The sequence below is a fragment of the Podarcis vaucheri genome, assembly GCF_965113315.1.
Source record: "Podarcis vaucheri genome assembly, chromosome: 16".
Lineage (NCBI taxonomy): Eukaryota > Metazoa > Chordata > Lepidosauria > Squamata > Lacertidae > Podarcis > Podarcis vaucheri.
In genome coordinates this window covers 42,470,426-42,487,884 of record NC_138754.1, presented here as the reverse complement: position 1 = coordinate 42,487,884, position 17,459 = coordinate 42,470,426, and the positions used below count along the sequence as shown (strand labels likewise).

The window sequence follows — 17,459 nt, the reverse complement described above, 5'->3', positions numbered from 1 at the left end:
AAAAGAGGAGACTGGGAGGAGATATGCTAGCCATCTTCAGAGATCTCAAGGGCTGTCACTGGGCCATTTGTCAAGGATGCTTTAGTTGAGATTCCTGCACTTCAGGGGGGTCAGACTAGATGACCCTTGGGATCCCTTCCAGCTGTACAGTTCTATGATTCTGTGATTTTGTGTTTGTGCTCAGGTGCTACCTTGAGCCTGAAGCATTGTGCAAGAAAGGCAGTGGTGCTATTGCTGCTTTTCTATAGGGAAGAGAAGATCCCATCCTCTCCGCCCCCCATGCTCTGACTCCTCTGTTGAACTGGGTATTAACGCCCAACTCTTCATTTCCAAGTGGGCGCAGCAAGACAAGCATCCTCCCCTTTCTTTCTGGTGCCTGTACCCTGCCCTTCTCTCTGAGGACTTGGCTCTCTTGGTGCTGCGGCAGGTGGGGGTGTTTGGAAGGGTGTTGCCCCCTTGACTGATCAAGGCATCTTGAGGGCTGTTCTTGACTGATCCAATGATCTTCTGAATAGAATGGTCAGTTTGGGGGCAGAGAGGGGAGAAGAGTCGAGAAGCCCTGGCCTCATCTGGACAAGATTTTCCTTCCTGAAGGCCAGCTTGATTCTGCTAGGCTAATCCTGCCCCCTTCCTTCGGAGGTGGGGGGGGGAGGTTGCTTTGAGCCATGGTGGGGCACAGGCTGCTGTTTCTGCTGCTTGGTTCCCAGGCTGGGAACCCACTGAGCCAGTTTCCATGGCCACCACAAAAAGTGCCTGGTGCCGGCTGCTTCAAAGAGACACCCACCCCTGCCACCAGGCCTTCGTGTTGTGGGGGAAAGGAGCAGAGGCTGCCTCTCTGGAGTTGTCAACACCAGGTTGCTCCATATCAGCCCTTCCTTTTCCTGGAGATATTGGCGAAAGGACTGGGAGGCTGGCCAAAACCTCTCCATCGAGGAAACGGCTTTGAGGATCCTTAGCTGAAGAAATTCTTCCCAGATTTTGTGAGTCAGAAATACCTGACCTTGTCTGTGGAGAGATGCTTCTCTGCATTAGCAGTGACCACTGGGGTGGGGTGGGATTTTGGCTCATTTTGGCTAACAAGATTTGCAACTTTCACTCAAGTTGGGCTTCTTGGAAAGTGAGCAATATGGCCAATGTTTAAAAAGGAATCAGGGGTGGGGGTGAGGAAGCATGTGAGTTCTTCTGGGCAATAAATAAGTGGAAAGCGTGATCGAGGAGAATTTGTAAGTGTTATGAATAAGCAAATGATAGCAAGGCGGTCAATGACTTCTAGTCACAATGGCTGTGTTCTACCTCCACTGCCAGGAGGCTGCAGGTCTCTGAATACTCGCTGGGAATTGCGGGGGTGGGTGTGGGGGGGCCTTTTATTGGAGCATCTTGTTGGCCAGCGTGAGAAGAGGAGGCTGGACCAGATGAGCTTCCTTGGGCCTGATCCAGCTGCCAGGCTCTTAGGTTCTTTAAGAGGGTTTGCAAGCCTCTGGACAAGGGTGTAGATACTGGGTACCGCCCCCTTTGTTTCCCCTGCCCCCCCATTTATTTCCCCTTTCCACATCCAGCATTGGGGGGGGGATAAGAGGCGTTGTTATCCACCCTGCTTCTTCTTTGTACACATAGAACACAAAGGGCTTTCAAAGCCTTCCCATGTGTCTCCTTTGCTTCCCTGATGTTGGAGGTGGAAAAAATGGGTGGAAATAGGGGCAGCTTCAAAGAGCAGCCCTGGGAGGGAGAAGTGGTCCCCCCCCCTTTGAGCAAGGGGTTCCGGTTGATAGACAGTGGGAAGCATGCCTTGCTCCAGCAAAGGAGCAGTCAGGAGTCCGCTCCTTTAAAGTCCCACCTCCAGCCCACGATGCCATGTATGACTTCATGTGTAGTATAATAATAATAATAATAATTAATAATAATAATTATTATTATTTATACCCCAGCCATCTGGCTGGGTTTCCCCAGCCACTCTGGGTGGCTTCCAACAGAATATTAAAATACAATAGTCTATTAAACATTAAAAGCTTCCCTAAACAGGGCTGCCTTCAGATGTCTTCTAAAAGTCCGATAGTTGTTTTTCTCTTTGACATCTGGTGGGGAGGCCTAGTGGGCCAAATTTAGCCATTGGGCCAGAGGTTCCCCACCCCTGAAATGAACCATAACATCTGGTTCCACATGGTCAACTTGGGAGCTTTCAGTCAAAGTGTCCAGAGTGGCCGAGGGAATCGCCGGTGTTCTTGGATTCCAGAGCAGAGCTGAGGTGCAATTCCAAACTAAACCCGAGCTACCTGTAAAGTCGAAAAGGAAACCCCTCCCCTCCCTCCTGGTTCCTCCTTTGCAAGCTAAATAAATGGAAAGACCCAGCATTGGGGAAGCAATGGGTCTCTTGCTCCCCTCTTGCCATAGTGTCAGGCATGGAGGAATATTAGGAGTTCCAGGGGGCTTCTGGACAAGCTGCTCTGTTTGGGGGTGGGGGCCGGGAACTGACTTCAAACTCTCCTCCCAAAAATGCTCTCCACGTGGGCCCTGCAGTATGACTGGTGCCAAAGCCTGCAACCTGCCCTGAGACTATGGCATTGGCCGGCTTGTCTGCAAGGGACTAATGGGCCTGCCTGCCTGTTTATTGGCAGTGGTTAACCTCTCGCAAGTTAGCGCTCCCTCGCAAGCCATGGCCGCAACCGCCAGCACCGCAGTGTCCGTGGTGAGGGGGCTGGGTGCCAGGCAAATAGGCACGGCTGGCAGAGAGGGCAGAGGAGAGAGTGCCCACGCTGGAGAGCATGCAGGAGAAAGTGGGTCTGGCTTTCCTAGTCAAGCTTTTTATTCCTGCAATGCAAGGCCAGGGGGAACAACCCGCAGGCCCTTTGCCTCTCTGTCTCTCTGTCACCAGAAACATTTGCTAGGAGCAGGCTTCCCAAAAGGAGCCGACCTGCTGGGAGACGTTCTCCAAGCAACGCCTTCCATCTCAGCTGGTCTGCTGTGGAGCGGCTTTGGCAAACGAGACCCCTAATCAGAGGTGGAAGGGTTTCTGTTTTTGTTTTTCTGTAATCCTTGTCCCAAGGCTTCTGCAATGCAACTCTGTTCCTCTGATTGTGTGGAGAGAAGTTTCCAGTTTTGTAATAACTCTTCCTTTTGAAATGAAGCAACATGTGAATTTGGGACGCAGAGTGGCGTGGCCTCCACAAGAACCATCCAGGGAGCAGGAGCAGCTCTGCAAGGACCCCACAGAGCCAGGCTGGCCACAGAGCAGCTTTCCCAGGCGATAGGGAAGGGAAGATGTTTCTCGGGGACCAAAGCAGCAGCTGAGGAGGAAAGGGGCTGTGCTGCCTATGGTGTGTTTCGGGGGGGGGCAGTAATTGAGAGAAGGAGGCTTCCCCTGGCTAACAGAATGATAAGGCATGCATTATTCCTTGGCATGAAGGAATATAATAATAATAATAATAATAATAATAATAATAATAATAATAATAATAATAATAATATATCCCGCCCTCCCCAGCCAAAGCCGGGCTCAGAGCGGCTAATAACAGTAAAATAAATACAACATTCTAAAATCATTTCATTATAAAATTAATTCAAATCAGATTAATGGCAACCATTGGGCTAGAGTTCTGTGAGGATTGCCAAAGGAGGGGGTCAGGCTGTGCCCTGGCTAAAGACCTGGTGGAACAGCTCTGTCTTGCAGGCCCTGCGGAAAGATGTCAAGTCCCGCAGGGCCCTAGTCTCTTGTGAAAGAGTGTTCCACCAGATCGGAGCCACTGCTGAAAAAGCCAGCCTAAACTCTTTGTGGCCCGGGACCTCCAAGATGTTTTTGTTTGAAGACCGTAAGGTCCTCCATGGGACATACCAGGAGAGGCGGTCCTGTAGGTACGAGGGTCCTAGGCCATATAGGGCTTTAAAGGTTAAAACCAGCACCTTAAACCTGATCCTGTACTCAACCGGGAGCCAGTGCAGCTGGTATAGCACCGGGTGAATGTGATCTCGCAGCGAAGACCCCGTAAGGAGTCTCGCCGCAGCATTCTGTTTCTGGGTCAGTCTCAAGGGCAGCCCCACGTAGAGTGAGTTACAATAATCCAGTCTGGAGGTGACCATCGCGTGGATCACATTCACTGCACGTCTTCCTGGGAACTGTGGTAGACCTTTGCAAGTTATTAATGGTGCCAGTGCAATTTCTGGTCCCTCTCTTTTGAGGTCCTGATCCTGCAGTGGTGGCGGAAGGGTGTTGCAATGCTGCAGTTGCACAGAACGTGGCTGCAGGTGGGGTGGGTGGCCCTCTTTCTCTGTGCCCCACCCCACATCTGAGAAGTAAAAATCCCAAGCATTCAGTCATAGAAAGAAAAATGGAGCTGTTGATTTGCATCTGCCTGGTGGAATGGTTCTTGCTCTTATCCCCACCCCCATCTTTCCCAGTTGGCTGCTCTGCAATGTTAGAGGAGATGCACACCTCCTCCTCAAAGCACCGAGGGAGCCAGGCAGAGGGCCTTGTAGGTAGTGGCGCCCGCCCTGTGGAATGCTCTCCCAGCAGATGTCAAACAGATAAACAGCTACGCATTTGAAGGCAGCCCTCCTTCAGGGAAGCTTCTAGTGTGTAATGTTTTGTTGTGTTTTTACTATTTTTGTTTGCCTGGAGTGGCTGGGGCAAGCTAGTCAGATGGGCGGCATGTAAATTTATTATTATTATTATTATTATTATTATTATTATTATTATTATTTATTGGAGCAGCATCGTCTTTCAGGGGGCCCAGCACTTGCCAGGAGATGAGCAGCAGAGGCACCTGCTCTCTTCAGTGTCCGCTGTTTTTTGTCAGGGTCATCTTCGCTCCCATCTGCACCTATACATTTGCAGCAGCTTCATACCACTTTAAAGCAGCCATGGCTTGTCCCAGAGAATCCTGGAAGGTGTAGTTTTCGCAGGGTGCTGAGAGCTGTTAGTGTTACTGAGTGCCTGAACATGTATGTGTGTCACCACCACATACTGTCAAAGAGTTTTGGATGCTTTTGCTGGAGCTATAGCCTGCTTTCCATTTATGAATACGTGTTTTAGCCTTAACCCTTATGCCCACAAAAAGTTATTATTACACAAAAGGAAAAGAAGGTTGTTTTTTACATGAAATGAAATTGACAAAGTAGATATAGGTGTCTCCCCACTTCTGCAGGGGTTACGTTCCCAGCTACTGCGCTTACATGTGAAATCACATATAGTGGGGAGCACCATCTAAAAAGCAAAACTCCACCAAAGATCTGTCGGACTCCAGCTTTCCACAGGCCTCAAAGGTTGGTGCAGAGCAGGGTCGTAGCGAGGGGGTGGCGAAGTGGGCGGCCGCCAGAGGCGCAGGCGGGAGGGGGGCGCTAAATCAAAGTGGGTGCCTTTCCTGAAACTGGCACCCCAGCGCTGCAGGAGGCTCTGGGCTGCTTCCGGCATGCTCCCAGCGCTGCTCCGGCACCATTTTCACCCTCGGGGCTGCGCCAGGGTGGTTGGCTGGTGCTGAAGGAGAGGAGGGCTCGTGCCGGCAGCCACCGCTCCATCCAGCGCTACTCAAACCCATCTGCCACCGCAACCAAGCCTGGTGGCCGCCTCTGCGCCGGCTCCGCCTCCCCACCATCATGCTTGGTTGTGCCCGTCCCGCCTTCCTGCTCTGCTCTCAGGCGCATTTGGAGCCCTGGTGACACTGGGGAGTGAGTGCGAGGCTGGGCGGGTGCAGGCGAGGGGGCGCGCAAAAACATAGGGAGAGGCAGCCCCCCAACTACACCCCTTAATAACCCCAGACTTTGAGGGAACGGGCTGAGCCTTCGCCTTGCGCTCTCCAAAGCGCTGACGCTCCTGGGGTGGGGTGGAGCGGGGGAGGCAGTTGCACCCCCGCGGAGTTAGTGCGCAGTCACCGGGTGCTCCCTTACCTCCCCCGAGGAGGAAGGTGGGATCCACACGGCTGCCCCCCTCCCCGGGTGCGCACCAGGAGGGGCCCACCGCCTGCCAGTCCCATCTGCTGGCAGCCGCCGCCAGGGGCTGAGCCCACCATCGCCCCATGAGAAGCAGAGGACTGGCGAAAGCACAACGGGGTCAGGAAGGCGCAAACGGACGCCCCCTCTCCGGGCTCCGGATTCTCACACCCCTCGCATTTAATGTGAACTTAAAACAAGCGAGCAGCAGCCTTGACGTTTCTCGCTTAATTTCGTAGGTGCTCTTCTGCCTTGTAGGAGGGCTGCGAAAGGGCGCGTGGCCTGTGGCCTGTGCGGATTCATGCCATCCTGAAGGGCTTTTGGGGCGGGGAGAGGCCCAGCCGCAACGGCAGACCCCGGAGCCTTTCTCTCCAGGGACTGCCTCTCATCCGCATGGAAGAGCAGCCAAATGCCGCCCGCTGCTCTGGATCACGGAAAATACGGGGAAGAGTCTTTCCCACCAGGGTAGGACTTTTGAGACAGAAGGCCAGGTCACCACCACTCGGGAATAAACAAGAGGGTCCACATAGCTTAGAGAGTTGCTTCAAGATAGAAATTTTACAAATAACAACATTTTGTGTGTGTGTGTTTTTTAAAAACTGTTCTCCAGCAATTACCGGTACAGTGGTATCTCGGGTTAAGAACTTAATTCGTTCTGGAGGTCCGTTCTTAACCTGAAACTGCTCTTAACCTGAAGCACCACTTTAGCTAATGGGGCCTCCTGCTGCCGCCGCCACACAATTTCTGTTCTCATCCTGAGGTAAAGTTCTTAACCCGAGATACTATTTCTGGGTTAGCGGAGTCTCTAACCTGAAGCGTCTGTAACCCGAGGTACCACTGTAATAAGAACTGAACTTTCCATTGAGAATTATCAAAGGGGTGGGGTAAAGGGTTACCACCTGTCCTGTTTAATATAGGATTGTTCCTTATTTCAAAGTTGTGTCCTATGTTGATTCAATACAGGACAGTATGCCCTGTATTTCTCCTATTTCTGCTCTGCTCCTGTACTCTTTTTTTCTCTCTCTCTTGTGTGCGAAGTTAAGGATCCTCTCTAATTGCCTGCCTCTGCTCTTACAGGAAAGACACTTTTTCCGGTTTGGCTGGAGAAACTGTCTCATCTTTCCTTTTCCCCCTTTCCCTTTCTTTTCCTTTTTCCTTTCCTTTCTTGTCCTTGCTCCCTCTCCTCATTCGAGCCCCAAGGAGGAGCAAACCTGGGCAAGGCTTTCATGTTGTCCCTTTCAGTTCCCTGAAGCCTTGGCTGGGTTAAGGTGACCATCTCCAGAGTTGCAGCCTGGGAGCACTGGGCCCCCTCAGGCCATTTGACATCATATTTTCTTCTTCTTTGACAATCCCTCATAGCCAAGTAAGATTGTTTTCCATAAACACGGTTTTAACACAGTAAGTGACTGTGGAGGCCAGTTCTGGATCCACACGTCCTTCCACAGTGGGGACATTGGTTTCTGGGCAGGAGTTGATCACAGTGAGGGTTTGCCAAGCGTGCCTTCCTCTTAGCACGTTTCTCCCTTGCGTCCTGAGTTCGAGCATCTTCAAAGCCCATGACACCTTTGGTCAAGGCTGTTCTCCAACTGGAGCGCTTGCAGGCCAGTGTTTCCCAATTGTCGGTGTTTATACTCCATTTTTTAAGATTTGCCTTGAGACAGTCATTAAACTTTTTGTGTTGACCACCGGCATTACACTTTCCATTTTTAAGTTTGGTATAGGGTAGTTGCTTTGGAAGACGATAATCAGGTTTCCGCACAACATGACCAGTCCAGTGAAGTTGATGTTGAAGAATAATTGCTTTGACACTGCTTTGCTTCTTCCAGTACACTGGCATTAGTTCGCCTCTCTTCCCAAGTGATGTGCAAACATTTTCGGAGACACCGTTGATGGAATCTTTTGAGGAGTTGGAGATGGCGTTTATAAGTAGTTCATGTTTCACAAGCATACAGTAAGGTTGGTAGTACAATAGCTTTGTAAACAGTGGTACCTCGCAAGACGAAAAACGCGCAAGACGAAAGAGTTTTCCATTTTTTTAGTCATTCCACAAGACGAATTTCCCTATGGGCTTGCTTCGCAAGATGAAACATCTTGCGAGTTCTTATGAGTTTGTTTCCTTTTTCTTAAAGCCGCTAAACCGTTAATAGCCGCTAATAGCCGTGCTTCGCAAGACAAAAAACCGCAAGACGAAGAGATTCGCGAAAAGGATTAATTTCGTCTTGCGAGGCACCACTGAACAAGCATTTTGGTTTCCCTGCCAATGTCCTAGTCCTCAAACACTCTGCACTCACAGAGCTCAGGCGATGCTGGATTTCGGCATCAGTGTCGGCCCTTGTGGAAAGATAACTGCCCAGGTAGGAGAAGTGATTGACATTTTCCAGCATCACACCATTGAGTTGGATTTGTGGTGCTGCAGAGGGATTGTTTTGTGCTTGTTGGTGCAGCACTTTGGTTTTTTGGGTGTTGAGCGATAGGCCAAGCTTTTCGTAAGCTTCTGCGAAGATACTTAGGATAGTTTGGAGGTCATTCTCTAAGTGTGTGCACACTGTGTTGTCATCAGCTGAAGCTCTATGACTGAAGTTACCTTACTCTTTGCTTTCAGCCTGCTCAGATTAAAGAGTTTCCCATTTGTTCGATATATGATTTCTACTCCAGAGGGGAGTCTCCCATCGACAAATTGTAGGATCATGGCAATGAAAACACAGTGGTACCTTGGTTTACAAACACTTCCGGTTACAGACTCCGCTAACCCGGAAGTAGCACCTCGGGTTAAGAACTTTACCTCAGGATGAGAACAGAAATTGTGCTGTGGTGGTGCGGCAGCAGCGGAAGGCCCCGTTAGCTAAAGTGATACATCAGATTAAGAATGGTTTCAGGTTAAGAATGGACCTCCGGAATGAAGTAAGTTTGTAACCAGAGATACCACTGTAATGAATAGAGTTGGGGCGATAACACAACCCTGTTTAACACCTGATCCCACTGTGAATGGTTCACTTTGGGAGCCATTGTTATCTGCAATTGTTGCTGTCATATTGTCATGGAGGAGCCGAATGATGTTCGCAAATTTATCTGGGCAGCCAATTTTCAGGACAGTCCACAGGGCATTACGATTTACAGTGTTGAAGGCCTTGGGTCAATAAATGCCATATAGAGGGGTTGGTTTTGCTCTCTGCATTTTTCATGAAGCTGTCAAGGAGTGAAAATCATGTCCACTGTCCCCCTAGAAGATCTAAAACCATTTTGGGATTCAGGGCGGGTCATCTTGTTAGGAGAAAGTTTGCTAAGATCCTTGCAATAATTTTGCTGGCCGCAGCCAATAAAAAGATGCCTCAATAGTTTCTGCAATCCATTCTGTCATCTTTTTTAAAGAGATTGATAATTTTGGCACCCCTAAAGTTTGCTGGGATCTGCTCTCCCAGATTTTTTTTAATATGGTATTATAATGTAAAATTATCATCGTGGAACAAATCAGTTTGTATGTTATTGTTTGTATGTTTCATTTAGACCTATCTGTATTGTTTTACAACTGAATTACATTTTAAAAACCCTCTCAACTCACATCAAAATGTCATTTTCTTTGCGGAAACTTTTTATTAAGAAATAATAAATTAAATATTGGGTTTTCTGTGAAAAAATTCATTCCAAGGTGAAGTGCGTGAGGAATTGAATGGGTGAAGGGGGGGTTGGAGGAGAGGCGAAAAGAAGAGCTAATTTGTCCATCGCTAGGGGGCACAATCTGTACGGTTCTGCCAGGGGCGCAAGATCTCCTAGCTAAGGCTCTGGGGCAGAGGGATCGCAGTTGCAAAGGCTCCTGGGATTGCTAGCTGTTTTGCTGCTCTTCTCACGCCATTTTTGCAGTTTAAATTGATTGATTTCACTATTTCCTGGTGCCTGCGAGTTGAATGCAGGTAAGTGGGGAAACGCCTATAAGCTGCTTCGGACAGCAAAATTACAGTTTAAGCAGCCAGGAAATCCCACACCTTGATCTGAAGAGTGGAAGATCATTCCATTTTTTCAAAAGTCTGTAGGAACATGAGCGTGACAGTTTGGGCAGCAGAACCCGCACTGCTCCTAAGTTAAGAAATGGAAAGGGAGGAAGAGGATCCCTGTTCTTCCTTGGGATCACTGAATGAAGGTCCTCTGTGGGTCTGGGGGAGCCAGCTGACCTGGGTCAAGGCATCCCAGTGGAGATGAGCAATTCATACAATTTCCAATAGTCCTGTTGTCTTTCCCCCAGAGTTCCTGCCCAGCTTCACCTCACTCACCTTCCAAATTTAGTGTTTGAAATAAAATCATCCTAGAGGGCTGTGACTGAACTGGTTATCTTTTGTCTGCTCTCTGACTTCAAGTTGTGTTAGCCATTATCTTGATGGCCCCCATTCAGGTGGTGAAGAGACTGCAATGGCAACTAATTTTACATGTGCTGACCTTTATGCCAGGTGGAAGGAGCTCAGGATGTTTCCTGAATGCCTTCTGGACATGTTTTGAGATCAGACTTGTGCTGAGGTCCTCGTGGAGCGTCTCCTGTCATATTAGAGTTATGTCATTTTTCTTCCCTATGCCATGATCCATAGTAATAAACTACAGAATAAGTTCAGATTCACACACAGCCCTATTCACCTTAGTCCCCTCACAGAGCTACGGTCCCTCTTCCCAGGGCTGCTGCTTCTTGTTGTTTTGGTGTGCATTTTGTCTTCTCATTTTGCATGTTTAGGTTGTGTACTGCCCTGGGGTCTTCAGATGAAGGGTGGAATACAAATTTAATAAATAAATATAATAAATTAAAACTCTGGGAGTTGTAGCTCTGAGAGGGGACTAGGGGTGTTCTAATAACTCTCAGCACCCTGAACAAACTGCAGTTCCCAGGAAGCAATGGCTGTTTAAGGTGGCCTGATCCTGCTTTCAAGATGAAGCCTTGGTCAAGTGTCGGCACTGAGCCTTGCTCACAAAGCTGCCAGTGAAATTGGCGCTGAGGAGGAGGAGGAGGAGCCGCCTAAGACTCATCACTGCCGGCTCTCTTGTTCTCCTCCTCCTCCTCCTCCTTGTCCGTGCAGCATTTGGGGGAGCAGATTCTGCCTTTGAAGAGAGGGCGCCGCTTTTGTCCAGCCCATCCGTGCGCAGGGCGGGCAGCCCAGGGTGCAACTGCCCCCCTTTCCTTTTTTGGACCTGGAGCAAAAACCTGCCAAGCTGCCCCCCCCCCCCCCGCCCAGTGCTGCTCTGGAGGTTGCCAGGGAATCTCCTTCGCCTGAAGCAGCAGCAGAAATGGATGGCATTCCTTCCAAGGCTCTGTGTCTTGTACCAGGTGGCAGGTATCTAATGCGAGCTGAGGCTGCCTTCAATGGGAAAACTCTGGAAATGCTGTTCTAAGAACTGCTGCTGCTGCTGCCCCTGGTATAAAAGCAGAAAGGGAATCCTGACCATGAGTCAGTAGCCCTGGGGAGCTGGCTGTGTGAGGGCCGCAAGCACCCCCTCCTCTGCTCTCACTTATTTGGGGTCCTTTGAGCCAAGTGTCAAAAGGCCTGGGGAAGGCAGTTTTCCAAGCACCTCTGTTTGAAGGCTGGCCAACCCAGCTCCTCTTTCAAGGGGGGCTCACCTTTAGCCCACCCACAGGGAGACCTGGGCTGCAGGCAGAAGAGGAGAGCAGCCCCCCTCCAGGGATGGAAGGTGAAGGACCACCACTTGCCTATCTCAGTCAGGGATTCAGCTGGGGGGGGGGCTATCAAAGGCCTCTTTGCACTTCAGTTACCCTGCCAGGGAGGGGAGGGGCAAGGCCTTCACCTCTTCCTATTCTTCCTTCTTTCGGTGGGGCAGGCAGGCAGGCAGCCACCCACCTGTGTAGTCCTGTCACCCCCCCCAGCAGGTGGTGGGCTGGCGGAGATCCCTTCTGCGCCAAGTTGCATGGAGGGGGGCTGAGGCTCCAGCCTGCTCCATGCTGCTGCTGCTGCTGCTGCTGCTCCTGTAGCTTCCAAGCTTGCCTGAGAGCAGAGCAGAGGAGGAAATGGAAGAGGGAGGGAGGAGGACTCTGCAGTCTGTGGTGTGTTTGTGGCTTCTCTGCTTTGATCTCCTGCCAGGGAAACCTGGAAGGTCAGGCCAAGTTGCAGCGAAGCTGTGGAGTGCGGAGCACACTGGAATGCAGGAGTGGAGCCTCCCCGCCTGGGCAAGCCACCCAAATCTCTCGCTCTGGGGTGGGGGCTCTCAAGGCGGGCAAAGGCGTCGGGGGTGTGTGTCATCCTGGCTTCCGTTCTTACTCAACAGAGGAGCTATCGTCAGGGTGGCATCAGCCTTGGCATAACTGCCCTGGACTGTTCCGGCAGCAGACCCAAAGAGTTGAAGATGGGGGGGGGCGGTGTTGTTTTATGGGCAGGGGAGGGGTGGCTCTGAGAATGATGTGCTTTGAGATCTCCTTTTTGCACCCCCCTCCAAGTAGGTTAGGCTAGTGTGCCCTTTCAGGAGGGGGTGGACAAGGATGAGGTTGTTGAGCACAGTTTGTGTGGTCAAAACTACACAAAAGGCCAGAGAGGAAGGGAAAGACTTCATGCAACACTGCAGAGGGTTGAGTTTTCCTTTGAAGAGCAGCGGCCTTTGTGTTGGATGACGTGGGATTTGAGGGGCAGTTCCTGCCACTGGAGATGATCTGCCCGAAGTGCTTTGGGGCATCAAGTGGAGGCTTGTCCAGCTCATGGCTGACCTCGTGTGGCCAGTGCAAGGAGCTGCCTTTCTTGGGAGGGGATTTTTTCCTCCTCCTTGAGCTGCTGTTGGCAGGCTGGAGTTGATTCTCTTTCTGTCTCTCCCTCCATCTTTCCCTCTCCACTTCCTGTAGGCCAAGCGGGCAGTTCAAAGAGGGGCCACAGCTGTCATCTTTGACGTATCTGAGAACCCAGATGCAATTGACCAGGTATGCAGCATCAAGTGTCTTTGTATTGTGAAAGGGGAGGGTGCTCAGCATTTGTTTGTACAGTTGTTGGTCCTCTGCTGATGGGGGACTGGTGTTTCCTGGTGAGCCTGCAATCTGCTTCTTTGCCAGAAAAAGGTTGATTTGCGGGGAGTAGCTTAACCTTTCGCCATTTTGTTCTAGTTGAACCAGGGCTTGGAAGACCCCCTGAAAAGGCCCATTGTGTATGTGAAAGGAGCAGATGCTGTCAAATTGATGAACATTGTCAACAAGCAGAAGGTTGCCCGTGCCAGGATTCAGCACCGGCCTCCACCGGTAAGGCGACCCGGCAGGCCCCTGTCAGGGGCTTTCTGTGGGCTGCTCCCCTTCTTTATTGCAGCTTGCTAACTGGTGGGCAGAGCCCTGCAAGCCTAGCTGGGATCTTAGTATTTAACCTTAAGTTAACAAAAAATAATAGAAATGTTTAGGAAATTAATCTTCAGATTAAAATATAATTCCCTCCCCCCAGTTGAATAGACTGCAACATGCTCCAGAACACCTCCTCCATCTTTCTTTCTCCCTGCTCCCTTTTCTGGCTGCTTGGCTCTCGCCTCTTGGCTCAGTGCTGAGCAGGGTCCCCAAGGACCCACCACTGGACTGACCTCATGGCATCGGGGGAGGGCTAGTCTTCTTCAGTGAGAATTCTGCCTCTTTTCTCACTTCCTCTTTCTTTGCAAGTGGAGCTGAAAGTGTGTAGTTTGTCAAGGTCATTTTTAGGGATTTCTTGGCGAAGCTGAGCTATAAGAGTCTGACCCAGTGGCACTCTGCCTCGCTCCAGGGGAAGGCTGAGCATACAGATATCACTTCCGGCTGGCCTGCGCTTCCAGAAACATGTTTGGGTTGAGTAAACATTCTTCAGGGACTTTCACCTCTTAGTACTAGACAGTTAAAAGCAGCCAAACCCTCCCCTGCCTTCAGAAGAGCCTAATGAAATCCAAGCAATTGCTTTCTAGTGGCATGCTATAGAAATGGCTCTTGCAGTTAACAGCTGCATGGGAAAGAAGTCACCTCCAAATGAAGAGGGCACAGTTATCAGTGGGTGCCCTGAAGCCAGTAGCTAGTGGAAGAAAGAGTCGCCAGCCCAGACAGAGGCTTGTGGAGCTGGACACAGCAATTCCTAGTACAGGGGTCTGCAACCCGCGGCTCCGGAGCCGCATGTGGCTCTTTTACACCTTTGCTGCGGCTCCGGGGCGGATACTAGCGAGGGGAGGAGGCGCATTGTGCGTCCCGACACTCCCCACTTTGGCGGGCGCTGTACTGGCTGTGACGTCGCATGGGGGCGGTGTGTGCGTTAGTCACGCACCGTCCCAACGTCACCTTCCCGCCCGCTGTCAGATCGCGGCTCCGGAGATATATTTGTTTTAAATGTCACAATGGTTTTGCAGCTCCCAGGTTTTTTTCCCTTCGGAAACAGGTCCAAGTGGCTCTTTTTGTCTTAAAGGTTGTAGACCCCTGTCCTAGTAGGAGGCCGGGCAGGGGGATTGGGTCTTGGTGGGCAGGTGGGTGATGGTTGCTCAAAAAGGCACTTGAGTGAATGGGCAAAGTCCTTGTATTGGGGGTGGGGTGGGGTCTTTGAAAGTGCCTTTCCATGAAAACTACCGTATTTTTCTCTCTGTAACACGCAGATTTTTTCTCCTAAAAAGGAAGGGGAAATGTCTGTGCGTGTTATTGAGTGAATGTGTGGTCCCTGAAGCCGACAGTCCGGAGTGGAGGGGCAAAAATCAGGCAAAAATCAAATCGCGCGTCTAGGAGAAGGGAAACCTGAAAAGAGGAAGCTGCTGCTTTCCTGCATTCTGCCTCAGGGTCTTACTGCCCACCCTTTTCTGTTCCGTTGCTGTGTTTGCTCAAACAGAACAAAGAGCAGGGAAAGCCCCTCCCCTCCAGGCAAGAAGAGGGGAAAGCAGAGCGCCCTTCCTTCTAATTCCTCTCCCTGCTCCAGCTGGAAAACATGCAGGTGGGAGAGAGAGAGAGATTGCTGGCTGGCTTGGGTGGGTGGGTGGGGGGAAACTTGTGCCTTCCTTTCCTCCCTCCCGTTATATCCCACTCCTGCATTCTTAGCCAGCTGCTTCTCTGCACACCCCTCTCGTGCTCCTTGTCCCTTCTGTGTTTTTCCTTCCCTCCCCACTTAAAATGTGGTTAAAAAGCATGGATCCAGATGGATCCTCAGGATTTTTGCACTGGGTCACCCCAAATTCACCATCAGAGAACATAGCATGTCCATGGCTACAGCCTGCCCCCCCCCCAAATCACGCACCCACTGTTGTCTGGGGCTGCAGTGGTGCAAAAATGTGGTTACAAAGCATGGATTCACATGGATCCTCAGGATCTTTGCATTGGGTCAGCCCAAATTCACCATCAGATCACATGTCTGTGGCCACAGCATGAAGCACAAAAATGATACATCCACTGTTTCATCCAGAATGTTTTTTCCCTTGTTTTCCTCCTCTAAAAATGATGTGTGTGTTATGGTCAGGTGCGTGTTATAGAGCGAAAAATACGGTTATCTCACAGGAGCAAATCACTTCCCAATGAAAAGTCGAGGCTTTCATATGTGAAAGCCCTCTTCTAAAGCTGGCTTGATTCAGTCATGAAAATGTTTGCTCAGAGATTTTAGTAATGGGGAAGGGTGCTGATTTCAACTCTTGATGCATCACAGAAGAGAAATGGACTGAATTAGCACCAGGCTTTGGGATGTAGAATTCCCTTTCACAGAGTGAGAGCACAGAGAACTATTTTATGCAGACTCAGACCCTTGGTCTCTCTAGTTTAGTATCATTGACGCTGCCGAGCAGTGAGCTTCTCTGCGATTCTTCAAGCCACAGATCTTTCCCAGTGCTACCTGAAGTTGTCAGGAATTGAACCCGGACCTTTTGTGCCCAAGGCACGTTGGAGGCAAGGATTGTGAACCAGGTCTCTGAGGTGGGGTTTCACCTGGCATTCAGCTCACTTCCAGCCAGGGACAAATCTTTGCAAACAGCAAACACACACTTGTCAGAGGAATAGGAAACAGGTTTCTGTGCATGCACAAGCCCTGGAGAATTTCTTATGAAAGCTTTCAGCAAACTCTGAAACCTCGGGATTCCTTTTGGAGTCTTTTGGGTGTGGCGTACCTCAAACTTTAACCGTTCCAGTTTAGTTCAACATGTTAGCTGCTGCTGCCAGCTGAAAAATCTCTGCCTGCTTTGAATGTAACCAAAAGGCGTATGTCATTGAGCTGGAAAAAAGCTAACCCTGCTGATCTTTGTCCATCTCTTGCCTCCTCCTCGCCCTGATTTTTCTTCTAAGCAACCTACCGAATACTTCGACATGGGGATTTTCTTGGCCTTTTTCGTGGTGGTCTCTCTCGTGTGCCTTGTTCTTCTGGTCAAGATCAAACTGAAGCAGCGCCGGAGCCAGGTAAGTAAGAGCTGCCTGGGCCTCTAGCCGTGTGTTGCTGGGAAGGCAAATCACTTCCTCTGGAGAAGAGAGGCTGCTCTGGAAAGGTGGCAGCAGGCAGCTTCCTGGCAAGAAATGCTTTGGCCTCTGCTGGCCCTGGGGTGTGAGGGGCCTTCTGGGCAGACCTGCCCTACTGCTGCCTCTGGCTTTGTGAGGTGGGCCTAGAGTCTGCCCTGATTCCTGGGTGCCCAGGGCTGGCCAATTTAATGGGCCAGGCGGGAGTCTTGGCTTCCTCCTTGCCATGACCACCAGCAGCCATTTCAACAAAGCCCGAAGCACCAGTCCGGTCCTGATGGAGGCTCCTGCAGTGGGGAAGCAGGCTGCAAGGAGACAAAAAGAACTGGAGAAGGTGAGGGATTTAAAAGGGAAGAGGGGAAAAGGCACCTTCTGGAGGGAGCGGGTAGAAACATGCAGGGTTGGTCAAGATCCCTGGGGTAAATAGTCTCTGGGTGAAAAGAAAAGTGGCTGCTCTTCTGGCTTGGGAACTGAAGGCGGCCTCAAAGGATCACCTCTGCTTTCGTTTGGCTGGTCAATGGAGTTTGGAAATGTCCTAGGTTATGTTTTGGGAGTTGGTTTAATTAGCACAGGCAGGTTTATGGCATTGTTGGCAAATGCCTTTGTAGTAATTTCAAAGCCTTCCTGACGTGCTAATGTCGACTGCTCTTGCTCTTGCATTTCCTGGAGGGTCCCATTGGCAGCCATTTCTGAGTTGCTGGCAGGGACAGCCTCATGGCATGTGGACCCTCAGTGAGTGCCACTCAGTGCTAAATGCACCGACCTAAATGGGGGGGGAGGGAGGGAGGGAGGCTTGCCCCAAGTGCAAATGCAACCAGTGGGGGCTCACGGTGCCGGAGGGGTGTTGCCCAGATCCTCCATGCTTCAGGGTGGGCTCTCTGCAGGCAACAGGCCCTGCATTGCACTACTTTGAGGTGGGGAACAGCTCCAGCCCCCCCCCCCGATGTTGGCCTCAGATCCCCATTGTCTCTGGTCGTTGGCCATATGAGCTGCTGCTGAGGGGAGCTGGGGCTCAGCAGCATGAGATTAGCTGCGATGGCCCTTGGGGGGTGCCTTCCATCTGTACCATTCTGTGATTCCGTTAACATCTGGAGGAAGTCCATACTGTGGCCCGGTGGAAAAGAGGAGATAAGTCCATTCCCACCCCCCTTCACGGCCTGTG

The 17,459-nt window shown here is 50.8% G+C and overlaps 1 protein-coding gene and 1 long non-coding RNA gene across 4 annotated transcripts in view; both read left to right on the top strand.

The window, feature by feature from the left end:
- Positions 1–17,459, top strand: part of ZNRF3 (zinc and ring finger 3) — a 224,061-nt gene that overhangs the window by 47,312 nt on the left and 159,290 nt on the right. For all 3 annotated transcript variants that reach the window (XR_014214630.1, XM_082203777.1, XM_082203778.1), the window contains exons 3-5: positions 12,737–12,811; positions 12,992–13,123; positions 16,133–16,243. Coding sequence is in view for 2 of the 3 variants with exons in the window: in XM_082203777.1 (XP_082059903.1) it covers positions 12,737–12,811; positions 12,992–13,123; positions 16,133–16,243 (318 nt within the window). In the remaining variant the exon portion in view is untranslated. The remainder of the gene's footprint in view (positions 1–12,736; positions 12,812–12,991; positions 13,124–16,132; positions 16,244–17,459) is intronic.
- Positions 1–17,459, top strand: part of LOC309521392 — a 125,081-nt gene that overhangs the window by 98,534 nt on the left and 9,088 nt on the right. The window lies entirely within an intron of this gene.